At 34.6% G+C, this 22,184-nt stretch overlaps 2 protein-coding genes across 2 annotated transcripts in view; both read right to left on the bottom strand.

Moving 5' to 3' along the window:
• Positions 1–513, bottom strand: part of LOC145667057 (uncharacterized) — an 85,611-nt gene extending 85,098 nt beyond the window's left edge. Inside the window, exon 1 of the mRNA XM_081734757.1 lies at positions 315–513. Coding sequence (XP_081590883.1) covers positions 315–424 — 110 coding nt within the window. The 5' untranslated portion in view covers positions 425–513. The remainder of the gene's footprint in view (positions 1–314) is intronic.
• Positions 514–1,093: 580 nt separating this feature from the next.
• LOC145666269 (uncharacterized) overlaps positions 1,094–22,184 on the bottom strand; it is a 35,896-nt gene continuing 14,805 nt past the window's right edge. The window contains exons 2-6 of the mRNA XM_081733332.1: positions 13,431–13,553; positions 3,406–3,547; positions 2,914–3,114; positions 1,790–1,946; positions 1,094–1,162 (exon numbers count right to left, since the gene is read on the bottom strand). Coding sequence (XP_081589458.1) covers positions 1,094–1,162; positions 1,790–1,946; positions 2,914–3,114; positions 3,406–3,491 — 513 coding nt within the window. The 5' untranslated portion in view covers positions 3,492–3,547; positions 13,431–13,553. The remainder of the gene's footprint in view (positions 1,163–1,789; positions 1,947–2,913; positions 3,115–3,405; positions 3,548–13,430; positions 13,554–22,184) is intronic.

Genomic DNA, 22,184 nt, shown 5'->3' with positions numbered 1-22,184 from the left:
CACGAAGTTAAGTGCCTCATGTGGCCAGGGAACTCACCTGACGTAAATCTCGTTGATAACACGTGAGCAATATTCAAAACGACAGTGAGAAAAGAGAAATGTACTTCAAAAGATGCGGTGTTTACTTCTTTGGTAAAAATCTGGTTTAACATCTCTGAGGTGAAATATGTTTGTCAGGAACTAGTGTGTTTGAAATCAACCGAGTAAAAAAAATATTCAGCTCAAATTGCTGCCTTATGTTTGAAAGGAAACAAATACACAAAGTGTCATTATTTATAATAATAATACACATAATGTTACTTAATATCTCTTACCTAGAGAAAGCTGTATTAAAAGCAAAGCATAGTCCATGTTCTGTGCCTACTACAGACTTATCGAAAGCTGACTTTGTAGTATGGTCAGACAAGCTTGTAAATGGCTCCATTACCTAGAAAACATTCAAACATTCTACACATTAGAAATAAAACACAATTCGCATACGTAGTAAAATGTTGAAGTCAAATGACGTAAGTGCCTCTGGCTTGAACGCATTGTTTTCAGCAGCTCGATCAATGAAGATGCGTTTACAAATATGACAATCCAATTTCCTCCCATAATACAATTTCTTTCAAATTATGTCGTTTTGTTGTTATTTTTTGTTTTATTTACTTTTTTGTTTTGCTTTTGAATTGATTTGAGTTCAGAAGTACTCTCACCAGTGAATAAATGTAGATGGTTCACTTGAATAATCACTTTATCTGAATCGAGGCGTTTGTTGACTTCTATGTTATATATAATTAAATATAATCATCCGCTATATTCTCAAACCACCAATGCGGACCATAAAGCACAAATAAACCAAAACTTTCTAGCGATAGACGAAAAACAAAAGCCAAAGAAAAATAACTTGCCGTTTCCAGCTGACCGTAACTTCAGAATGATATTTGGTTTCACTATCCAATATTTGATAGGATGCTCTGTTTGCCTAAGTAATGCACACAGATGACTCGGAATGTTTCGTAATACCGGTAGTTATCTAGTGTCTTTGTTCATATGTTTCCGTCATTCTTCTGTAAGTATTAATTGTAATCGGCTTCGGATGTGACTGGAATTTTCAGTACCCTCTGTTGAGTATAGGGTCGGTTGGTTTTAGGTTTGGTGGCTGAGGGGGAGTTGGAAGCACCTTCAAACAATTGCATAAAAGTCGCAAAGCACTGTCGCTTCTTTGTAATTCCGATCATTGGCTCGTTAAAACATGAAAATATATTTTATTTACAGCGCCTCTGCATTGTTTTGGATTTTTCTTTTTTTCGAAAAATTCGTAGATATGACGAATGGTTAAAACTTACTTCGCAACAAGCAAACATGCCAATTTTAATCGAAAACAAATGTTGAAATACCAACGTATCACAACCATTGCTTCTCAATCATTCTCATCTAAGATGTATTACTTTGAAAGATGAAGGATTTTAGGATTTTAAGCAACACTAGGAAACATATCAAATATCCATAATTCTCATAGCAAAGGAAATTATATATAACACAACAAATATCAGGCAAAACTTACAAATATGTTACAAGTTTATGAATATTTACATACTCTAGTATAATACAAATTATTTGCTAACGAACTAGAAACCAATAATTCTTCATAAAAACCTAATAGTAAATTAAATTTATTTAATCAAGTTTTGCAATAATGCATTTTATTAACTTTATTAGCCTAAGTTAATTATTCATATCTCACTACTTCAAACTTGAACTACTTTCACTCATTTCTCTTGAAAGAAAGTGATATATTATTCCTTACCATCAGTTGCATCTCACTTAATGAAATGTTGTTTGGTATCCTTGGATCATTTTCATACTTTAGCAAGTTTGCTAAATTAGAAATTTCAATATTGGCAACATCTCGTAAGAACTGGGAATAAAACTTATTATCTTCTGATGATAACTTTCCAAATGATCTACAAAATATAACATTACGTTTCAATTCAGAAGTAATAATATTCCCATTGATTTCATTAAGAACATAAGTTTTAGTGGTGTAAATAAGGAAGCAATATACATCATTTTAATTTATAACTCAGAATTATATCAAAATAATTAAAGGAATACCATAAAATATTATCTTTACTATTAATAAAATAATGTGCGTATCCTATCTGTCTGGTCATCATCGTCTTTTCTCATAGGAAGAAGTGATCTAGAAACATCACATTGAGTTCACGGATAGTGTTCTTCTAAACCTGATTGGTTACCAAGCTCTTTCTCCGAATCTCAGCATAGGGGAAAATTATGGAAACTCAAAATGTATGCATCAAGGAAGATGATAGAATGGCAAGTATTAATGTCAAATTCACTATTTTTGGTGTCGCTCAGATAAATAGTAACACTTTTGATGTAGTTCATCTCCACAGTTAGCTCTCAACGTCATAAGCTTTGTGAGACTTGAAAAATAGCACTTCCAAAAATATTGATATTAGTGTCAAATTCATAGTTTTCGAGATCACTAAGATAAATAGTAATACTTCCAATCCCATTCGAGACCAATTGTATCCCCATTCGATCTGAGGAAGTGGAGCGTGAAAAATAGCGTTCTAAATACCGATATTAGTGTTGAATCTATAGTTTGTGCGCTTGGGATTGGGATTGCTGATAAGCCTGGTAGCGTTTGAGTCCAACTTTTGGCAAGAATTAACGTGACAGCCGATCCAGGAACTGACAAAGGCAACGCCGAAGGCGTCTCTTTTCAATATCTACTTATGTCGCTCATATTGAAAAAGACAATGCCGAAATCGTGAGAGAGGCAACATCGAAGGCGTTGTTCTTACTCTTTTATTTTACTCATTTATTTACATTCAAGCATGATATATTGCATAAACTTTATAATTCCCGTGCGAAGAAAGAGAATTTCTGCTTTATCATACTTACTTTCTAATATATCTCTTCATTGTTCTTTCGTGAACTAAGTCTTCCGGACACATCATCACAGCAGGAAGTGGTATTTGCCATTCTATGTAATTTCTTTCGATGGTAACAACTGTAGGATTTTCCTGGTATTTTCTCCATCTATCCCAAATGAATGCAGTAGCAGATAGAAAACACAAAATGATAACAATCCACCAAATCAATCTGAAAATGAAACATAAAATCCTATTTATATACTACAAAGTTTTGCCTGTATTGTAATAAAATAGGTATGTTTACTGATTTTATTAGCATTATTTTAAAATATTGTGACTAAACATACCTTTCACACAAGAGATTTATCTTACCTATTCTCAGGTTTAGATGCAGACCCACTTTGAAAACTAAACATATATCCACAAAAGCATGGTGAGAATTGATCTGTAGTTTGAATTCAATTTTTGTCTGAATGTGAAATGAAATATTAATGTTATACTGTATATACACAGGACATACCTTAACCAGCAAGAATCCCCTGTTTTAGCAATACTTGAAAATCCATGAAGAGATGTTTGCTGGAAATATTTGCTGACGTAGCTCATAGTGGCACTCGGACCCAAACAGATTTATTGTTCCCCGTCTTCCAAAGCCAAAGAAGCTATTTGAAAGAAATACAATTTAAGGAATATCGAAATTATTGAACTTTTAGATAACTTTGATACTTTTACACTAGACCCGCAATAGCACTATAATGTAAAAGATTTAACTATTTTACTACTGTACACAAAAGTGTGAGAGCTAAGGATCTAGCATTTCTTTCTTCTAAGGATTTATTTTTCTCTCATTTATCCTTCTTTATGTTGCCTAAATCCATGCTATAAGTATTCGTGATAGTCGATGACTATGCTTTGACTCGTGGCACAAAAAAGATGAAATGAAATCTTTGAGTTGAGTTTAATTGATTTTGAGTTTAACGTCCCGTTCAGCAGAGAGGCTATGTGAGACGTGAACGTACTGATTAACGTGGAATCCGAACCACATGAGCTCCCGCCGGGAATCGAACCCGGGTCTCCCACGCCATAGGCGCGTACGCTCTCCGCTTAGCCATTGAGGAGCTCTATGAAATCTTTGAGTTTTACGTCCCACGATTATGCCGATGAGGCTAAAGGGGACGGTGAAGATGAGAAATGAATGAAATGGTAGAATTAAGAAAGTGGGAGGAAACGGGAGAGCCCCGAGAAAACCCACGAGCACGGTGTTTGTCTACACGACGAGAGCTGGGATGAAACGAGCGACTCCAAGCACCGGAGGTGAACCCCCTCCCCCCCCCCCCCGATTCGTGATACCAACTGAATATAGTTTACGATTCTACTTTAACTAATTTGCTCAGGCTCATACACTTTCTGCACTAGTTAAATTCTAATCCAAATCAAATCTAAAAGTCTACGTTCCGTAGTTCCACATTATGTCGAGTGGAGTTGCAACCTTTCCCAAATTCCGACTAACAAAGAGAAATTACAATGCGGAACGTCAAATTATCCAAAATATTTACAAAACCTGCGAATATCATTTGTAAGTTTTGATCCTCGACGTAAGCTTATAACTATCAAGATACGTAACATACAATCTCATAACTAAAATTTTTTGATTTGACAGCAGTGAAATTATATTATTCTCGCAAAATTATGTTATTCTTATTTGTACCAATTTAATTCCTGATAACTTTTGTTCAAATAACCGTCAATAACTTGAAACTATGAGTTTTCTGTTTCGTGCTTTTCTCAGTTTATTCTTTTGTTGCAATTTTAATTCCAATTTTAATTGCAATTTTAAGAATGCAATTCAAGAAGGGATCCAAGTATATCATAGGAAGCAAAGTTAATGACAACTTCCCAGGATAATCTCCTTTCAGAAGCATTTGGTCTGCACCATACCATATGGAAACAGAATGCTCCAAAACATGAAATATACTGCACATTCACTCAATGTTCTCAGTTCTGTCGATAAATGTTATACTTTCTTTTATTGGGCGGTATGTCAGAAACCAGAATCCATTTGCTAGCTCGAGTTATCTTTGATATTAATTAGAACTACTTGATGAATATCTTTGACTGATATATTGTGACGAGGCACTTTGGTTCTAATCTGAACTTCTGAAGGGATCATCTCAATTATGTCCATTCCCTGAAGTGTTCCATATCCCTCTACAGTTTGTGAATGTTATGGTTCATATTGTCCGCTGCATACTGAATGAAACTTCCTTGGGCCAAATCATGGTGAATAGAGCTATTTGTCACTGCTACCATTGCACTTCGGAATAAGAACAAGAAAATACCATTTCGTGGTGAAGGTCAACTTGAACCACTATTGTGATGCACTGCAATTCCCAATCGTAATTGGATGGAACAACCAGTGCACATATTGACCAGACGGTAGCCTATTTAACAAAGGAAGTTTTGGAGAAAGAACTCGCCTGCAGATAAACTAAGCATGCCATTTGAAGAACCAATTCATGCTGATTACAACAAACTAATAAAATTCCTGTACGGTTGAGAACTGTTCGAGATATTCAATTTGGAAGTTTATATGAAAAAAATGAGCAAATGCGCATTTAAACGCCTTAAGTACAACATTATTAGCAACAAATATTGACATACGAATTGAAAGCTATGAGAGGTAACAGAAAAAAACTGTTTTGCAATAACTGGTCTGTTATTTAAAATTAGTCATTATTCTGTTCACAGTAAAGATAGAGATGAAAAATGATCACTGTTGTTCTTCTGTTTTATGAAGAAATGACGTAGACAAAAGATTTCCTTGCACCTTGAACAATTTTATATATACAGCTAAGTTGCACCCGTCAAGGGAACAATTCGCATAATCAAAGCGCAAAGTAAATTTGTCCGGATAAAGAAGTTTTATACTATGTACAAATCTCCTGCCATAATCTTTGATTGGTCGGAATCCAACCATATCAAATGATTGTACAAATAATGTGTAGTTCTTTGGTATATTCTCAACCACTACGTCCTTGCCATCCGTCATCAATCTTGTAATGAACAAGTTGTCTGTGAATGGACCCCAGTGATCAAGCAGTAGTAAGTTCAAACCATCAGGCTTCGCCATGGGAGAGAATACTTCGGTTATGTATTTCTGACATCGTGCGTTTAACATTGAATCTCTCGAAAAGTTGTCAACCGTACAGGAATTTTATTAGTTTGTTGTAATCAGCATGAGTTGGTCTTTCAAACGCCTTACTTAGTTTCTTTGCACCCGCGTGCTTTCTCCTGAAATTTCCTGATAAAGCGACGAGCAGAACAAACAGAAAACTGTAAAAAAAAAATTTAATCAAGTATCGTACCACACTCACTCAAGAGTACGCTGTAGGGCAGGTCTCTCTCCGTTCTGTTGCAATTTCCTGTGGCTCTCTTCAAGAAAATTAGAGAGAGGTGCATAGCAAGTTAGCAAGTCTAGTTTCTAGCTTGAAGTAAAACAGCTGATTATTTGGATTATGTTAACAGTAAAAGTTCATGGTCCAAACTCGACACGATAATCCTATTCTGATTTTTTTTTAAATGATAATAATTTATTAATCTCTCTCTCTGTTTGTATGTATTGAAACATAAGAAAAAATAAGTAAACAACTGAAGTATTTGTTGATTCATCATATCGTACACATTTACATATAGATAGAGCCTACTTAAATCCTAATATGTTTTAAAATATACTTTAGTAGTTAATGGCTAGCATACAGACATGTGTTTCATTCGTGTTGGCTGTTAATATACTTTATAGAACGTCTCATATACAGGTGTTCTCGGTCCTAAAAGAGATGGAATTCTAAATAAATCCAGCAACCTAATCCGTTTTGAAACTCAGAAGGAATTTTCTGGCAATGAAAATGTCAATGTAATATGGAAAACGAAAATGTCATGGGAAATGCTGAAACATCATTTTTGTTTACATTATTATTATTATTATTATTATTATTATTATTATTATTATTATTATTATTATTATTATTATTATTATTATTATTATTATTATTATTATTATTCATTTGTTGTGGAAGCCAAATTATTGACTTTGCCTCCTGAATATATTTGACGTAAAGAATCAGATACCAGTTAGGTGAAAATTCAAGTGTGACTAACTAATTGTAAAAGTTCAGAAAGTATATTTGTATGAAATAAGATGCCTCGGGTGGATTGCGTATTAGTTTTCGTTTGGTCAATGAAAGAAATGAAAACGATAATTAATACTGGAGAATAAGATTAAATTTCTAGTTTATAATCCCTCGTTTAGCTATAAACTGGGTCAGATTCCCTGATTGATTTGGAATTTAACATCAATTTCAGCATCGAGAACATCCCTATATGAAGTGTACAATCTCAACTACATGAACTCTTATCGGGAACAAAGCGTGTGTCTCCCACACCGAAAGCCCGTACGCTAATCATATTGTCAAGAAGAATTTCTAACTTCCATAAAATTTGGTAGAGGAATTGCAGGAAACATATCAACGATATAAAAAATCAGTCTTTAGAACTTGTCCAAAAATCTGGGTTCTTGAAGTTTTCAAAGTTATATAAATCATCAGTTTTGTTTTTTAAGTAAGATTGAAAGTCCGTTTGTTGTCCATGAGACTTTTGTAATGTAAATTCGCAATACAATGTTCAAGCCAATTTGTTACTGTCACAATTTCTTGTAAGTTTTGTGAGTTTCAATTTCAACGATTTTATGAAACAAGGAACAAACATTTACCTGCATAGAGCAAACGTTTCTCATGGATATACAATCAATGCTTTTCACTGTGTATATAGTATATTTGTTTCAGTGAGAGCTCAGTTTTTTACCTATTCAATGTATAGCGTATGAGTCGAGAACAATCTCTTATTTTTATCCTTTCTTATAATTTTCGAAACCTATGAGTCACAAAGCTACTTTATACGTTTGCGTACGTTTAACTATTAACTCAAAATGAAAGAAAATTCAGTATGTTTTACGATTATAGTTTTGCTTCGACTACCAAATACTGCTAAGGAATTTTTAAGGATTACACGCATCTATGCGTGAATTAAGAACCGCCCGATGAGCTCTTCTCAACAAAATTCCAGTTTGATAGCCTTGAATCGTAACGGGGATAAGTAACCATGCTGCCAAAGTCCCTGTTTTCCTTCACTTATTCGATCAGTCACGAAATAAGTTCTAGATTCACTTTCAATGTAACAGCCTATGCTCAAAAAGGGTTAAACTTCAAATAAACAAACCAATTGTTCACGCTGAAGTGTTAAAAGAAAATTGCATTAAGAAATAGGAGTAATGGGTGGGGCTGCACAACACTGATGGAAAATTCAATGCTTAATTATGGATAATCATCAAATAATGCAGGTGTGGCACCATCTATTCAAATCTATTTACTAAATGTCATTAAGTTTACGTCAATAGAAGCTTACAATAAAATGATGAATTGAGTGGGCTATCCGTAATTCAAAATCAATATTTTACTGTAAATGACCTCGTGTAACGACGAAAACGTAGTATAGATAAGAATATAATCAAGATACCCTGAACTCGTTATGTAATATTTTATTTTCCATCAAATCGTAGCAGATATTAATCATGAGAATATAAGTGAGCGAATATTGCACACTAGTACTAATGATACTAGTCTTTGTGCATGTGGTAGTGTTCCATACATCACAAATACAGTATATAAGGAAAGCAAAAGCTGCAATATATTTATATCTTTATTCCTCTGACGATAATTCATTCAACTTTTATATTTGTCTCTTTATTCCTCTGACGATAATTTATTCAGCTTTTATATTTATCTCTTTATTCCTCTGACGATAATTTATTCAGCTTTTATATTTATCTCTTTATTCCTCTGACGATAATTCATTCATCTTTTATATTTATCTCTTTATTCCTCTGACGATAATTCATTCAACTTTTATTTTCTATCTGTTTTTGCTTGTTTTACTTCGAATATTATTATTCAATTTTTCCTGTACCAAAATATCTATATTCCCTGGACAAATTTTTGATGCACTTCTGAAAAGCATCCAGCAATTTTAAGTAAGATACTGCAAAATCAGAATGTTTTGCATTATTCGTTTGTCAATGTTTTACAACAATTGTCATTGTTTTACCATAATCTATGCAGGTTTATTCAAGTTCTTCCGTTACATCTTCCTTGTAACTCTTCAATCTTCCTCCGACCCTACTGATTTTAGAATGATTTGAATTTAGCGTCCTTTTCTGCATTGAGGCTAAATGAGACATAGACTTATAGCTTACATTGCATCTGAATCACATGATCTTCGAGGCGTGATCGATTCCACCTCCTTCACCAACGCGCGTTCGTTGCTCATATAGACATAAGAGAGCCTCTCGGCCCTATTAAATGTCATTACACAAAACACATGCATTTCCTCCACTGCGATCAATCAAAGAAATGCCCATGCCCTGCATTACTTCACTTTGCTTCATAACACTAGAACCAATAGACCAAAGCTACAGAAGATCATTTCCATGCACTAGAATAGAAAATAGATGGAAGAAACTATAAAATATTCCTAATCATAGAGATATTTTCCACAAGAGGTGTGTATATTTTCTCGCATTATCTAAGGATGCAGCTCTAAAATTCTATTGGCTAGAATAACAGACATGATTATAGGTAATAGTTTTCTTTTAACAACCCTGATACTATTGCCAACAACACCATGAGTTCAATTTATTTCATTACTGTATCTGCTTTTATTCATGTTTTCGAATCACATGTGCACAATGAATTCTATACTTTTATTGATCTTAGTCACTGCACTCTACCTTCTACCCCACGGGCCTTTCAATCGGTAGCAATTAGTGTTCACTTACTCTGTTCACCAGTAATTTATGTCCTGTAGTGAGACATAATTAAATTCTTCACCGAAAATACTCTTCTTTTTTATAAAGTTAATCTAGAAAATGAAGACATTTTGCTGGTCCATCCCACTCCTAAACGGCCAGATTAAAAAGGTTATTATTTCTAATAGTGCAAGTGGAACCGATGCCTTATCTTAGGTAGGCTATTCCAGACTTCTTGATTTCCAATTATTCTCAGATAAGTACGGGCTTTAGGTCTACCGGGCAGGAACCATACCGTGCGATTCGGTATACCTAATCCTAAAACTCTCAGGTGCTAACACTGGTGATCCCAGTAAATTCCTACTCTCTAGGAGAATGTTCGAAATGACACTTCAGCTATGTTATTAGTAAGTTTATCTTAAGAAGAATATCTTCCTAATTTCAGTATTCACCTTCCATACATAAGAAAGATTATTTTACATTACCTGACTTCCGATTTACAAATAACAATGAGACATTTAGCATAAGTACATGTCAAATCAGGACACATATTACAAATCCTTAATACGATAATCCAAAATATTACCGATGGAATCTTAATAATAAGTGGCTGAATTTTTTTCTTCTTTTTTTCGTCCAATGTTCTCCTACCTTGGAAGACGAAGCAATGCGCTCTGAGGTATTAGATTATTCCGACCTGGAAACTATCACGTGCTTACCACTCTCACTTCATAGAAGAAAATGTAATTTATGAATAGTGAAAATCATGTTGAACTTTCATTTTGAAAGTTCCTTGGAATAAATTTCTAAATTACAGAATTTTCCTATTTCGTCATTTCAGATTGTTCGTTCAAAAGAAATGATAATAGCTTATAGGCCTATAGAAAATTAGATACTAAAATATGATACGCCTACTACTCTTAATGCTAATAATAATAATAGTTATCAGTTTTTATTGTACAATGAATCTACTATTACAATCATGACCGTCTTGAGTTACCGATTCACAGTAGTTAGAATGAAGTAAAATAAAAGAATTTTAGACAAACTCAGAAAATCAGCAATAAAGATACCAAGAAGAAAAACAGGACAGATATCATCGTTTCTTGAGGGCACGGATACTTCGTCGGAGTGCATGAGTACTTTTGTTTAGTATGTCTAAAATATATAAGTGATGGACACATTTCAAGTGCGTGAAGATCTGTGTCATGTCTGTCATCATTGTTTGCTAGATTAAAGAAAGTGTTTCCTTTGTTTGTATATTTCTTCGCTACATTCATAATATAAAAATAGGTTTTAAAATTTAGACTTGAGTCTACCTGAAGATTAATATGCCTAAGTATTATGTGATCTTTTGATTGGCTTATATGTAAGGTGACGATACCACATTTTATATATTCAGAGTGGATTAGCCTAATAATATTGTAGGTTTGTTCTTTAATATTCTTTGGCAATATACAGATGCTTTACCCTGTGTTAGAAAACACAATGTGTGACGTACGCGGTACTTACCATATCACCATTTGTTGACCGGTGTATAATATAATAAAAAGGGGTATTCTGTTTATCATTTTATCATTTGTTATATAACTTAAGGGTGTTTCAGGGTAATATATATATATATATATATATATATATATATATATATATATATATATATATATATATATATAGGGTATTTCAAAACAACACTGGCAACGTTTGGGAAGTAATTCCTGACACCAAAATAAGACCAAAAAATATAGACCAACCTGGGTGCACAAATGCTTCCTTTCGGAGTTATAGGCCGCCGAAAGCGTGCAAAAATGAACTTTAAAGGTCCATAGCTCCAAACTGATGGGGCCCTACCGTGTTTTGAAACACCCTGTACACACACACACACACACACAGACACACACACGTACGTGTGTGTGTGTGTGTGTGTGTGTGTGTGTGTGTGTTACTGTCTTCATGTGTTACCCCACATAATGATAATTTGCAACGAAAGTTAAGTTTTCCGAAATTTTCAATTTTTCAGATAAGTACGTAAGCATCGAAACTATCACATTTTCTGTCTAAATGGAATATATACCCTTTCCAACTACAAAGTTGCGTGGGTATATATTGAAATCAAAAATTCCGGTTGAATACTTTGCGGAAAACCGTTTTTCACTCATTCTGATGTTTTCTCTCACTCTAGGAGTAAATTAAACATTATTCATGAAATATCATAAAACATATTGTAATATAAGCGACAGCACATCATGATGTCACAAAGAAAGAAGAGACAGTGCACATGTACGAAATTTTACAACAAATTTGTCAACGTTGCAACAGAATCGAGCAATGTAAGACACATGTATGAAGACGTGAAAACGTTTCCGGTTTGGATTGATTGCAATGATTACGAAATCACAGAGTGCCCACTCTTAATATTCCACGTTCCTAACCTGATTTCTTCTCATGTAACATGGTATTTTCTCTGTATATCTTGTATAATAATCTCTCCCTCTAACACCGACTGAAAATTATTTTAAGTCCGATTTAATTTACCACAGGAAAATCGATAGAGCTATTTTTGTACTGTTTCTTCAACGTACTTTTATAGAATTGAGTTGTAAGCATACGACCAGCTCAAGATAACGTAAGAGGATAACAACTTCCTTGTTTAGTAGATCAATAAGATCTAAAGGGTAGAACTAATTCTTAGATGTATCAGTGGCGGCTTTTGAGAGGGATCACATCGGTAAAAAAATGTCTATCATTATAAAACGCTAAGGTATGAGATTTTACCTAATGCGATAATTATTATATAGAGCTTCTTAAAACAGAATGAATGTTTCAACCCTCAACATCTAGCAATAAAACTTAATAATTCAACAATGTCACTTTCCTCTAAAGGAACACCGATACACATCGATATTTCCTGCATCCTCCATCTATTGGACATTTTGTTGTGCTGTAAAGAAATGTATGATTCCTATATGATATTAACATTTTTAAAATCAAGATTTTTAAGAGGCCCCATCACGTCAAAGTTAAAATACCGCTAATTTAACTGTAATTATGTAATATCTTCAAATAGATAAAAGATAATCGAAAAGTGGAAGAAGAGGTCGCTACACAGTATTATTTTACATGTAATACCGTTACCACGACTCACTTATCTGCTTTCGATTTTCAGCCATTTGAAAAACCGGTATTTATTTTTGCGTTTTGAAATGGCTGCAAACGGAAAGGTACTAGGTGACTCGTGACAACGGTACCCCATGCAAAACAATATTGTCTAGCACGCTCTTTTTCCAGATTTTGATTATCTTTTAGCCATTTGAAGACGTCACATAATGACTGTGAACTTAGCGGTGTTTTAATTTCTCAGTGATTAGGCCTCTTAAAGGAAATTGGAGCTTCTGGTTCTATCCAAATTACCTTAAATTAATATTTCATATGTTTGTTTGGTTTCCTGAAGTTTAGCGTCTTTTTACAATATCGAAGCTATACGAGATATGAACCTGTAATAGAATCCAAACCGCAGGAATCCGTTCAATTTTTAAGGCTATAATTAGGATTAAGGAGATGAAATCAAAACTTTGAAATGTTTAAACATAGTTTAAACTCCACTTCATTTCATAAGGATGTTATAACGAACGTTCACGATTAATGAGATAACAGCGCAACTACAAAATGTTTACAGGACGTACACTCACCTTTCTTGCTGTAGACTGTCTAGGAGCTTATATGGTTTGAAGCCCAAGTTAACTGAAAATCCATATCTCACATGATCTCCAGATAGGAAATGTTCAACCGTCAAAGAAGAGCAATAAAGTCCGCTGTTAGAGATCGGAAAGATATGTTACAAAGATAAAGATAGCTTAATGGAGTCTCTGTGTGAAGCAGATGATAAATTTTATACTCAATCCATTAGGGATGGTTATCAAATATAAATACAAATATTACCAACACTAACTGATATATGTATTTTACATTAGTGGAAACATTAAAAACTCATCAACGTGAAGAACGACGCCTCTTGATTTATCAATATTACGCTGTGTTTGGCACTTCATGTTTCTGTATTATGACTGATAGTTATTATTAGCCATAATGTAAGGGGAAAATGTACTGTTTCTCTTAATATGAGGTTATGTCAGATGTATTTATCAATAGATACTGATGTTTGAAATTTAATAATTACAGGGTATTGCAAATAATAATGTGTTTTTGAGTAAACAGCACATTAGATGGCTTAAAAATATTTTGAGAAAATTGAAAGTATAGCAAATTTTTATTTTAGATTCATCTGATAGCTTATGTTTTCGTTCCCGAACCTTGTTTCATACACTACATTATACAAACGATAATAAATAAATAATGGTCGATTTGACTTGAGTTTAGCATCCTCTTCAGCAATGGGGCTATATGAGACGTGGGCCTACACCTTAACATCGAGTCCCAACCACATGATCTGCTGGAGATCGAACCAAGGTCTCCCGTGGCAAAGGCACATATGCTACCCATATAGGAAGATTATTATATTCTTATTGATAGAAAATGGTGGACTACATGTAGGTACACATTCAGCCTCATATTTGCAACTTCCAGAGCTAGTCAGTCAGAATGCCTTCAAATCCCTTTCCGATTCCTGAACTCAAACATTGTTCAGCAAACGTTACAGGTAAAATTTTGTTCACCGTAATATTTCTTCTCATTTGTCGATGGAAATAAACTAGAGTATGTGAATACATATATTAATAGCGGCGTCTCTGAACAAAAAATTACAGATTCAAAGTGAAAGTCACTATGTTTGTGACCCTTAATCTCTTCAACCACCGAACCGATCTTGATCAAATTTTTTTTCGTACATGCAGTTCTGGCCTGGGAGTGTTTCTAGCTATGTACTTTGACAGTCGAACATACGGGAGGGGAGGGGGGAAATAAAAAATAAAGAAAATTTAATAACTCTTGAACGAAACGACCAATCTCGATCAAATTTTCAACATAGATGACGTTCGTGCCAGGGATAGATTTTACCATTTCATTGACGAAACAACGTAGGGATGTGGAGGAGGGTGAGATATACAAAAATCAATAAATATAAAAATAAAAGTTGCCATGTTTGTGAGTTAATAACTCTTGAACCACCTGGTCGATCTCAATCAAATTTTCAGCATAGATGAGGTTTCAACATGTGAAGTTTCTTATTATTTCATTTTGATGGTAGAACTTGGGGCGGAGAGGAGAGGAGGGTAAATATATGAAAATGAATAAAACTTAATAACACTTGAACCACCCTACCGATCTCATTCAAACTTTCAACATAGATAAGTTCAGACCTGGGATGTTTCCTTCATTTTACTTTGACGGCACAATGTAGGGGAGGGGAAGAAGGACATATATGTAAAAAAGATATAAATAAAAGTGACTGTCTGTGACTTCATCACGCTTAAACCACCGAACCGATCTTGATCAAATTATCAACATAGATGAGGTTCGGACCTGGTGTGGTTTTTATCATATCCCTTTGACGGTAGAACTTAGGGTAGGAGGAGCGGAGCGGATATATATATATATATATATATATATATATATATATATATATATATATATAGATAGATAGATAGATAGATAGATAGATAGATAGATAGATAGATAGATAGATAGAGAGATAGATAGATAGATAGATAGATAGATAGATAGATAGATAGATAGATAGATAGATAGATAGATAGATAGATAGATAGATAGATAGATAGATAGATAGATAGGTAGATAGATAACTTAATAACTCTTGAACCACCTGACCGATCTCGATCAACTTTTCAACATAGATGACGGTCGAGCCTGGAAATTACTTTTTAATGTTTTCACTTTGACGGCAGAACCTAGGGGAGGGGGAGAGGGAAGGAAGGGGAGATTAATATATAAAAATAAATAAAACTTAACTGTTGAACCACCTAATCCATCTCGGTCAAGTTTTCAACATACTTGACATGGCCTGGGATAATTTCTATCATGCAGTTCCTCGCAACATGGGGAGGGGAGAGGGATATATAAAAATCACCGAAAATGACCAATATCAAAGAGCGGTTTAGTAATAGTAAAAACCGAACATATTACTATTTTTCCTTAATTCAACACAGCGAAACATGAGTGCGTCTTAGATTTGAGGACGTCTTAAAATTCGAGTAATTATTGAGAAATTCTTAATTAAAGATATTATTAACGTGTCATTAAAACTACTTGGCTAATCATAAATATTTTTAATTTTGTATCGTATACAATCATTCAGACAACAATAGTACCCTGCGCTTGCGCAGGACGTGCGGGTTTGCTAGCATGCATTAAATACTTAGATACAGTTGTAAAAACAAGAATGAAGTTAAAGGTAAATTAAGAGTAATTTGGTAGTCTGAATTTGATGTTGAGTGTTTTGGCAAAAATTCTTATCGTCGCGACTTATACTGAGAGACTTAAAGTTGAAAGTATATAGTGTAAGAGAACTATTTTCTAAGTGTGACCCGTTTCGGAATTAAAACCAGTAAGCATTGTTTCTTTTTTTTAAAAAAAAAAAAAGTCTTTTATCTTCTAAATTTCCATTCAATTCTCTATATTTCTACGCAATTTCATTGCTGGTTTATAACTTTGTCGTTACGAGTGAATATTTTGTTTCTGTTTCTTGTAGTTACCCTCCTCACAGAAATTTCTGTTAGTTTGTTATTCATAGTCATCAATGTGTAAACTCCCTTGTGGCTACATGGTTAGCGTACACGTCTTTGATGTGGGGGGACCCGAATTCGATACTCTGTTTGAACTCATGTTCGGGTTCTACGTTAAACTCTAGGTTTACGTCTCATAATAGTCTCATTGTTGATTGGAGCACTATATCCAAACCAAACAATCAATCAAAAAATTTTAAGGCGTGATTGGTTTCACTATCGAATTCGAAATCGTTTTTATCAGGTTAACCCGGAATCATTTTTCTGAAGAAATTAGTTCCGGAATCAAAACCTAGCAGAACCCATTTATGGCCAGGTTCCGTTATCATTAAAACTTAGTTTTCCGGTGTCTATTTATTTCTCTCTCTATCTCTCTCTCTTTTTTTTGTTTGTTTGTTTGTAAAGGCTTATTAGCACTGAGGCTAGTACATACATTGAATTTCCAATGGATACAGTGCATGCTTGTCTTAAAATGTTTAGTTATGTTATTGTTTTCAGCATTACAATTGGATATAAACCTACAGATAAGTGAGAGTTTTCTCCCATATCAAATTGAACCCGGGATATAACACTAAAGGCAGTAACACTAACCACTTACCAAAGGAAAGTTCAAAATCCATGTAAATGCTATGTTAAATGATACTGTCAAGTTTTCTGCACTACTCGTTGATAACCACATTCGATGCACGAACACACGGTTATTAGTTTCTTTCTATCCCATATTATGCGAATTTTGTGTACAAATATTTTGTGTATGATTTTTAAGGATCGTGGCAATTCTCCCAAGTTTATCATTTCATTTATTAGTTCATTAGGTAATTTCTTTTCATTAAGGCCCCTATTATGCATGCAATGTGGTAGCAATTGTTCAATCGCCGCCTTTTCTATGTGCGTTGAGTCGAATGAGTCTTTTTGTCTATGGCGGCAGTAGTGCTGAAAATCTGACCGCTCGTAGTTACAATCAGTGGCTGTTGGGCGGATTCTATTTATATTGTATCAATTCTGATCTTTTATTCACAGATATTTTTGATTCGCCTACTAACCACGCTGCTGTCAACCCCCATTATCACATAGTCTCATTTCAGTTGTTAGTTAACGTTTCATTCATAAAATCAAAGAAAGACCATCACATTATGAAAACGGCTTTGGAAGATTACAAAAATAGAGAATTGTAGAAGCAAGAGCGGATAGAAGTGTACAATATATTTCATCCATATTTTGATAGGTTATAAAATAAGTAAGTAGTACTAATATTTTTTTGGTGTTTATTTCAATTTTGACACGAAAAACATAAGTATGGGTTGAAGGTACTGTTTTTGACATACTAGCTTCCCCTTCGTCATTGCTAGTAGCGTCTGTAGACAGAACTGCAGTTGGAAAGGACACTACTAGGTCCGCAGCGGTCTAGCAACTTCTATCACAACTCCGTGCATAAAAGGGGCCGACAGTGCAATCCAGTTTGATTTTTTTTAAAATTTGAAATGAAATGAAATCTTTGAGTTTTGTGTCCCACGGCTATGCCGGTGTAACGGGCAATTTTTACCCTAGCAAATTATTACCCTAGAGGGTAAAATTTGCCCGGGAAAATTTGACGTCAACAATAGGGGTACAAATATTATCGAGAAAATATTACCCTACATGTCAATCAAATATATTGTTGAAAGGAGGGTAAAAATTGACCGGGAAAAAATGACTTCTCACGTAAGAGGGTAATAATATCCCGGGCAAATTGTACCCTATAGCTAAACTCGCTTAAACTACACAGTAAATTTCTCCTAAAGAGGGTAATAATTGACCAGGAAAAAATGACTTCTCACGAAAGAGGGTAATAATTTCCCGGGCAAATAGTACCCTCTTGCTAAACTTTATAGAATTACAGTATACATTTCTCTTAAGAAGGGTAACAATTGACCAGGAAAAAATGACTTCTCACGAAAGAGGGTAATAATATCCCGGGCAAATTGTACCCTATAGCTAAACTCGCTTGAAATACACAGTAAATTTCTCCTAAAGAGGGTAATAATTGACCAGGAAAAAATGACTTCTCACGAAAGAGGGTAATAATTTCCCGGGCAAATAGTACCCTCTTGCTAAACTTTATAGAATTACAGTATACATTTCTCTTAAGAAGGGTAATAATTGACCAGGAAAAAATGACTTCTCACGAAAGAGGGTAATAATTTCCCGGGCAAATTGTACCCTATAACTAAACTCGCTTGAACTACACAGTAAATTTCTCCTAAAGAGGGTAATAATTGACCAGGAAAAAATGACTTCTCACGAAAGAGGGTAATAATATCCCGGGCAAATAGTACCCTCTTGCTAAACTCTGCAGAATTACAGTATACATTTCTCCTAAAAAGGGTAATAATTGACCAGGAAAAAATGACTTCTCACGAAAGAGGGTAATAATATCCCGGGCAAATCGTACCCTCTTGCTAAACTCTATAGAATTACAGTATACATTTCTCCTAAGAAGGGTAATAATTGACCAGGAAAAAATGACTTCTCACGAAAGAGGGTAATAATTTCCCGGGCAAATTGTACCCTATAGCTAAACTCGCTTGAACTACACAGTAAATTTCTCCTAAAGAGGGTAATAATTGACCAGGAAAAAATGACTTCTCACGAAAGAGGGTAATAATTTCCCGGGCAAATTGTACCCTATAGCTAAACTCGCTTGAACTACACAGTAAATTTCTCCTAAAGAGGGTATTAATTGACTAGGAAAAAATGACTTCTCACGAAAGAGGGTAATAATATACCGGGCAAATAGTACTCTCTTGCTAAATTCTACACAATAACAATATACATTTCTCCTAAAAAGGGTAATAATTGACCAGGAAAAAATGACTTCTCACGAAAGAGGGTAATAATTTCCCGGGCAAATTGTACCCTATAGCTAAACTCGCTTGAACTACACAGTAAATTTCTCCTAAAGAGGGTAATAATTGACCAGGAAAAAATGACTTCTCACGAAAGAGGGTAATAATTTCCCGGGCAGATTGTACCCTGTAGCTAAACTCGCTTGAAATACACAGTAAATTTCTCCTAAAGAGGGTATTAATTGACTAGGAAAAAATGACTTCTCACGAAAGAGGGTAATAATATCCCGGGCAAATAGTACTCTCTTGCTAAACTCTACACAATAACAATATACATATCTCTTAAGAAGGGTAATAATTGACCAGGAAAAAATGACTTCTCACGAAAGAGGGTAATAATTTCCCGGGCAAATTGTACCCTATAGCTAAACTCGCTTGAACTACACAGTAAATTTCTCCTAAAGAGGGTAATAATTGACCAGGAAAAAATGACCTCTCACGAAAGAGGGTAATAATTTCCCGGGCAAATTGTACCCTATAGCAAAACTCGCCTGAACTACACAGTAAATTTCTCCTAAAGGGGGTAATAATTGACCAGGAAAAAATGACTTCTCACGAAAGAGGGTAATAATATCCCGGGCAAATAGTACCCTCTTGCTAAACTCTACAGAATTACAGTATACATTTCTCCTAAAAAGGGTAATAATTGAACAGGAAAAAATGACTTCTCACGAAAGAGGGTAATAATTTCCCGGGCAAATAGTACCCTCTTGCTAAACTCTGCAGAATTACAGTATACATTTCTCCTAAAAAGGGTAATAATTGACCAGGAAAAAATGACTTCTCACGAAAGAGGGTAATAATTTCCCGGGCAAATTGTACCCTATAGCTAAACTCGCTTGAACTACACAGTAAATTTCTCCTAAAGAGGGTAATAATTGACCAGGAAAAAATGACTTCTCACGAAAGAGGGTAATAATATCCCGGGCAAATAGTACCCTCTTGCTAAACTCTACAGAATTACAGGATACATTTCTCCTAAGAAGGGTAATAATTGACCAAGAAAAATGACTTCTCACGAAAGAGGGTAATAATTTCCCGGGCAAATTGTACCCTATAGCTAAACTCGCTTGAACTACACAGTAAAATTCTCCTAAAGAGGGTAATAATTGACCAGGAAAAAATGACTTCTCACGAAAGAGGGTAATAATATCCCGGGCAAATAGTACCCTCTTGCTAAACTCTACAGAATTACAGTATACATTTCTCCTAAAAAGGGTAATAATTGACCAGGAAAAAATGACTTCTCACGAAAGAGGGTAATAATATCCCGGGCAAATAGTACCCTCTTGCTAAACTCTACACAATTACAGTATACATTTCTCCTAAAAAGGGTAATAATTGACCAGGAAAAAATGACTTCTCACGAAAGAGGGTAATAATATCCCGGGCAAATAGTACCCTCTTGCTAAACTCTGCAGAATTACAGTATACATTTCTCCTAAAAAGGGTAATAATTGACCAGGAAAAAATGACTTCTCACGAAAGAGGGTAATAATTTCCCGGGCAAATTGTACCCTATAGCTAAACTCGCTTGAACTACACAGTAAATTTCTCCTAAGGAGGGTAATAACTGACCAGGAAAAAATGACTTCTCACGAAAGAGGGTAATAATTTCCCGGGCAAATAGTACCCTCTTGCTAAACTTTATAGAATTACAGTATACATTTCTCCTAAGAAGGGTAATAATTGACCAGGAAAAAATGACTTCTCACGAAAGAGGGTAATAATTTCCCGGGCAAATTGTACCCTATAGCTAAACTCGCTTGAACTACACAGTAAATTTCTCCTAAACAGGGTAATAATTGACCAGGAAAAAATGACTTCTCACGAAAGAGGGTAATAATATCCCGGGCAAATAGTACCCTCTTGCTAAACTCTATAGAATTAGAGTATACATTTCTCCTAAAAAGGGTAATAATTGACCAGGAAAAAATGACTTCTCACGAAAGAGGGTAATAATATCCCGGGCAAATTGTACCCTATAGCTAAACTCGCTTGAAATACACAGTAAATTTCTCCTAAAGAGGGTAATAACTGACCAGGAAAAAATTACTTCATACGAAAGAGGGTAATAATTTCCCGGGCAAATAGTACCCTCTTGCTAAACTTTATAGAATTACAGTATACATTTCTCTTAAGAAGGGTAATAATTGACCAGGAAAAAATGACTTCTCACGAAAGAGGGTAATAATATCCCGGGCAAATTGTACCCTATAGCTAAACTCTACACAATTACAGTATACATTTCTCCTAAAAAGGGTAATAATGTACCAGGAAAAAATGACTTCTCACGAAAGAGGGTAATTATTTCCCGGGCAAATTGTACCCTATAGCTAAACTCGCTTGAAATACACATTAAATTTCTCCTAAAGAGGGTAATAATTGACCAGGAAAAAATGACTTCTCACGAAAGAGGGTAATAATATCCCGGGCAAATAGTACCCTCTTGCTAAACTCTACAGAATAATATTATACATTTCTCCTAAAAAGGGTAATAATTGACCAGGAAAAAATGACTTCTCACGAAAGAGGGTAATAATATACCGGGCAAATAGTACCCTCTTATTAAACTCTACAGAATTACAGTATACTTTTCTCCTAAAAAGGGTAATAATTGACCAGGAAAAAATGACTTCTCACGAAAGAGGGTAATAATTTCCCGGGCAAATTGTACCCTATAGCTAAACTCGCTTGAAATACACAGTAAATTTCTCCTAAAGAGGGTAATAATTGACCAGGAAAAAATGACTTCTCACGAAAGAGGGTAATAATTTCCCGGGCAAATAGTACCCTCTTGCTAATCTTTAAAGAATTACAGTATACATTTCTCTTAAGAAGGGTAATAATTGACCAGGAA

The sequence above is a fragment of the Thermobia domestica genome, chromosome 12 (assembly GCF_964235325.1).
Source record: "Thermobia domestica chromosome 12, izTheDome1.hap1.1, whole genome shotgun sequence".
NCBI classification, from domain to species: Eukaryota; Metazoa; Arthropoda; class Insecta; order Zygentoma; family Lepismatidae; genus Thermobia; species Thermobia domestica.
The sequence above is the reverse complement of the archived record's forward strand: the minus strand, read 5'-3'. Positions and strand labels throughout refer to the sequence as shown.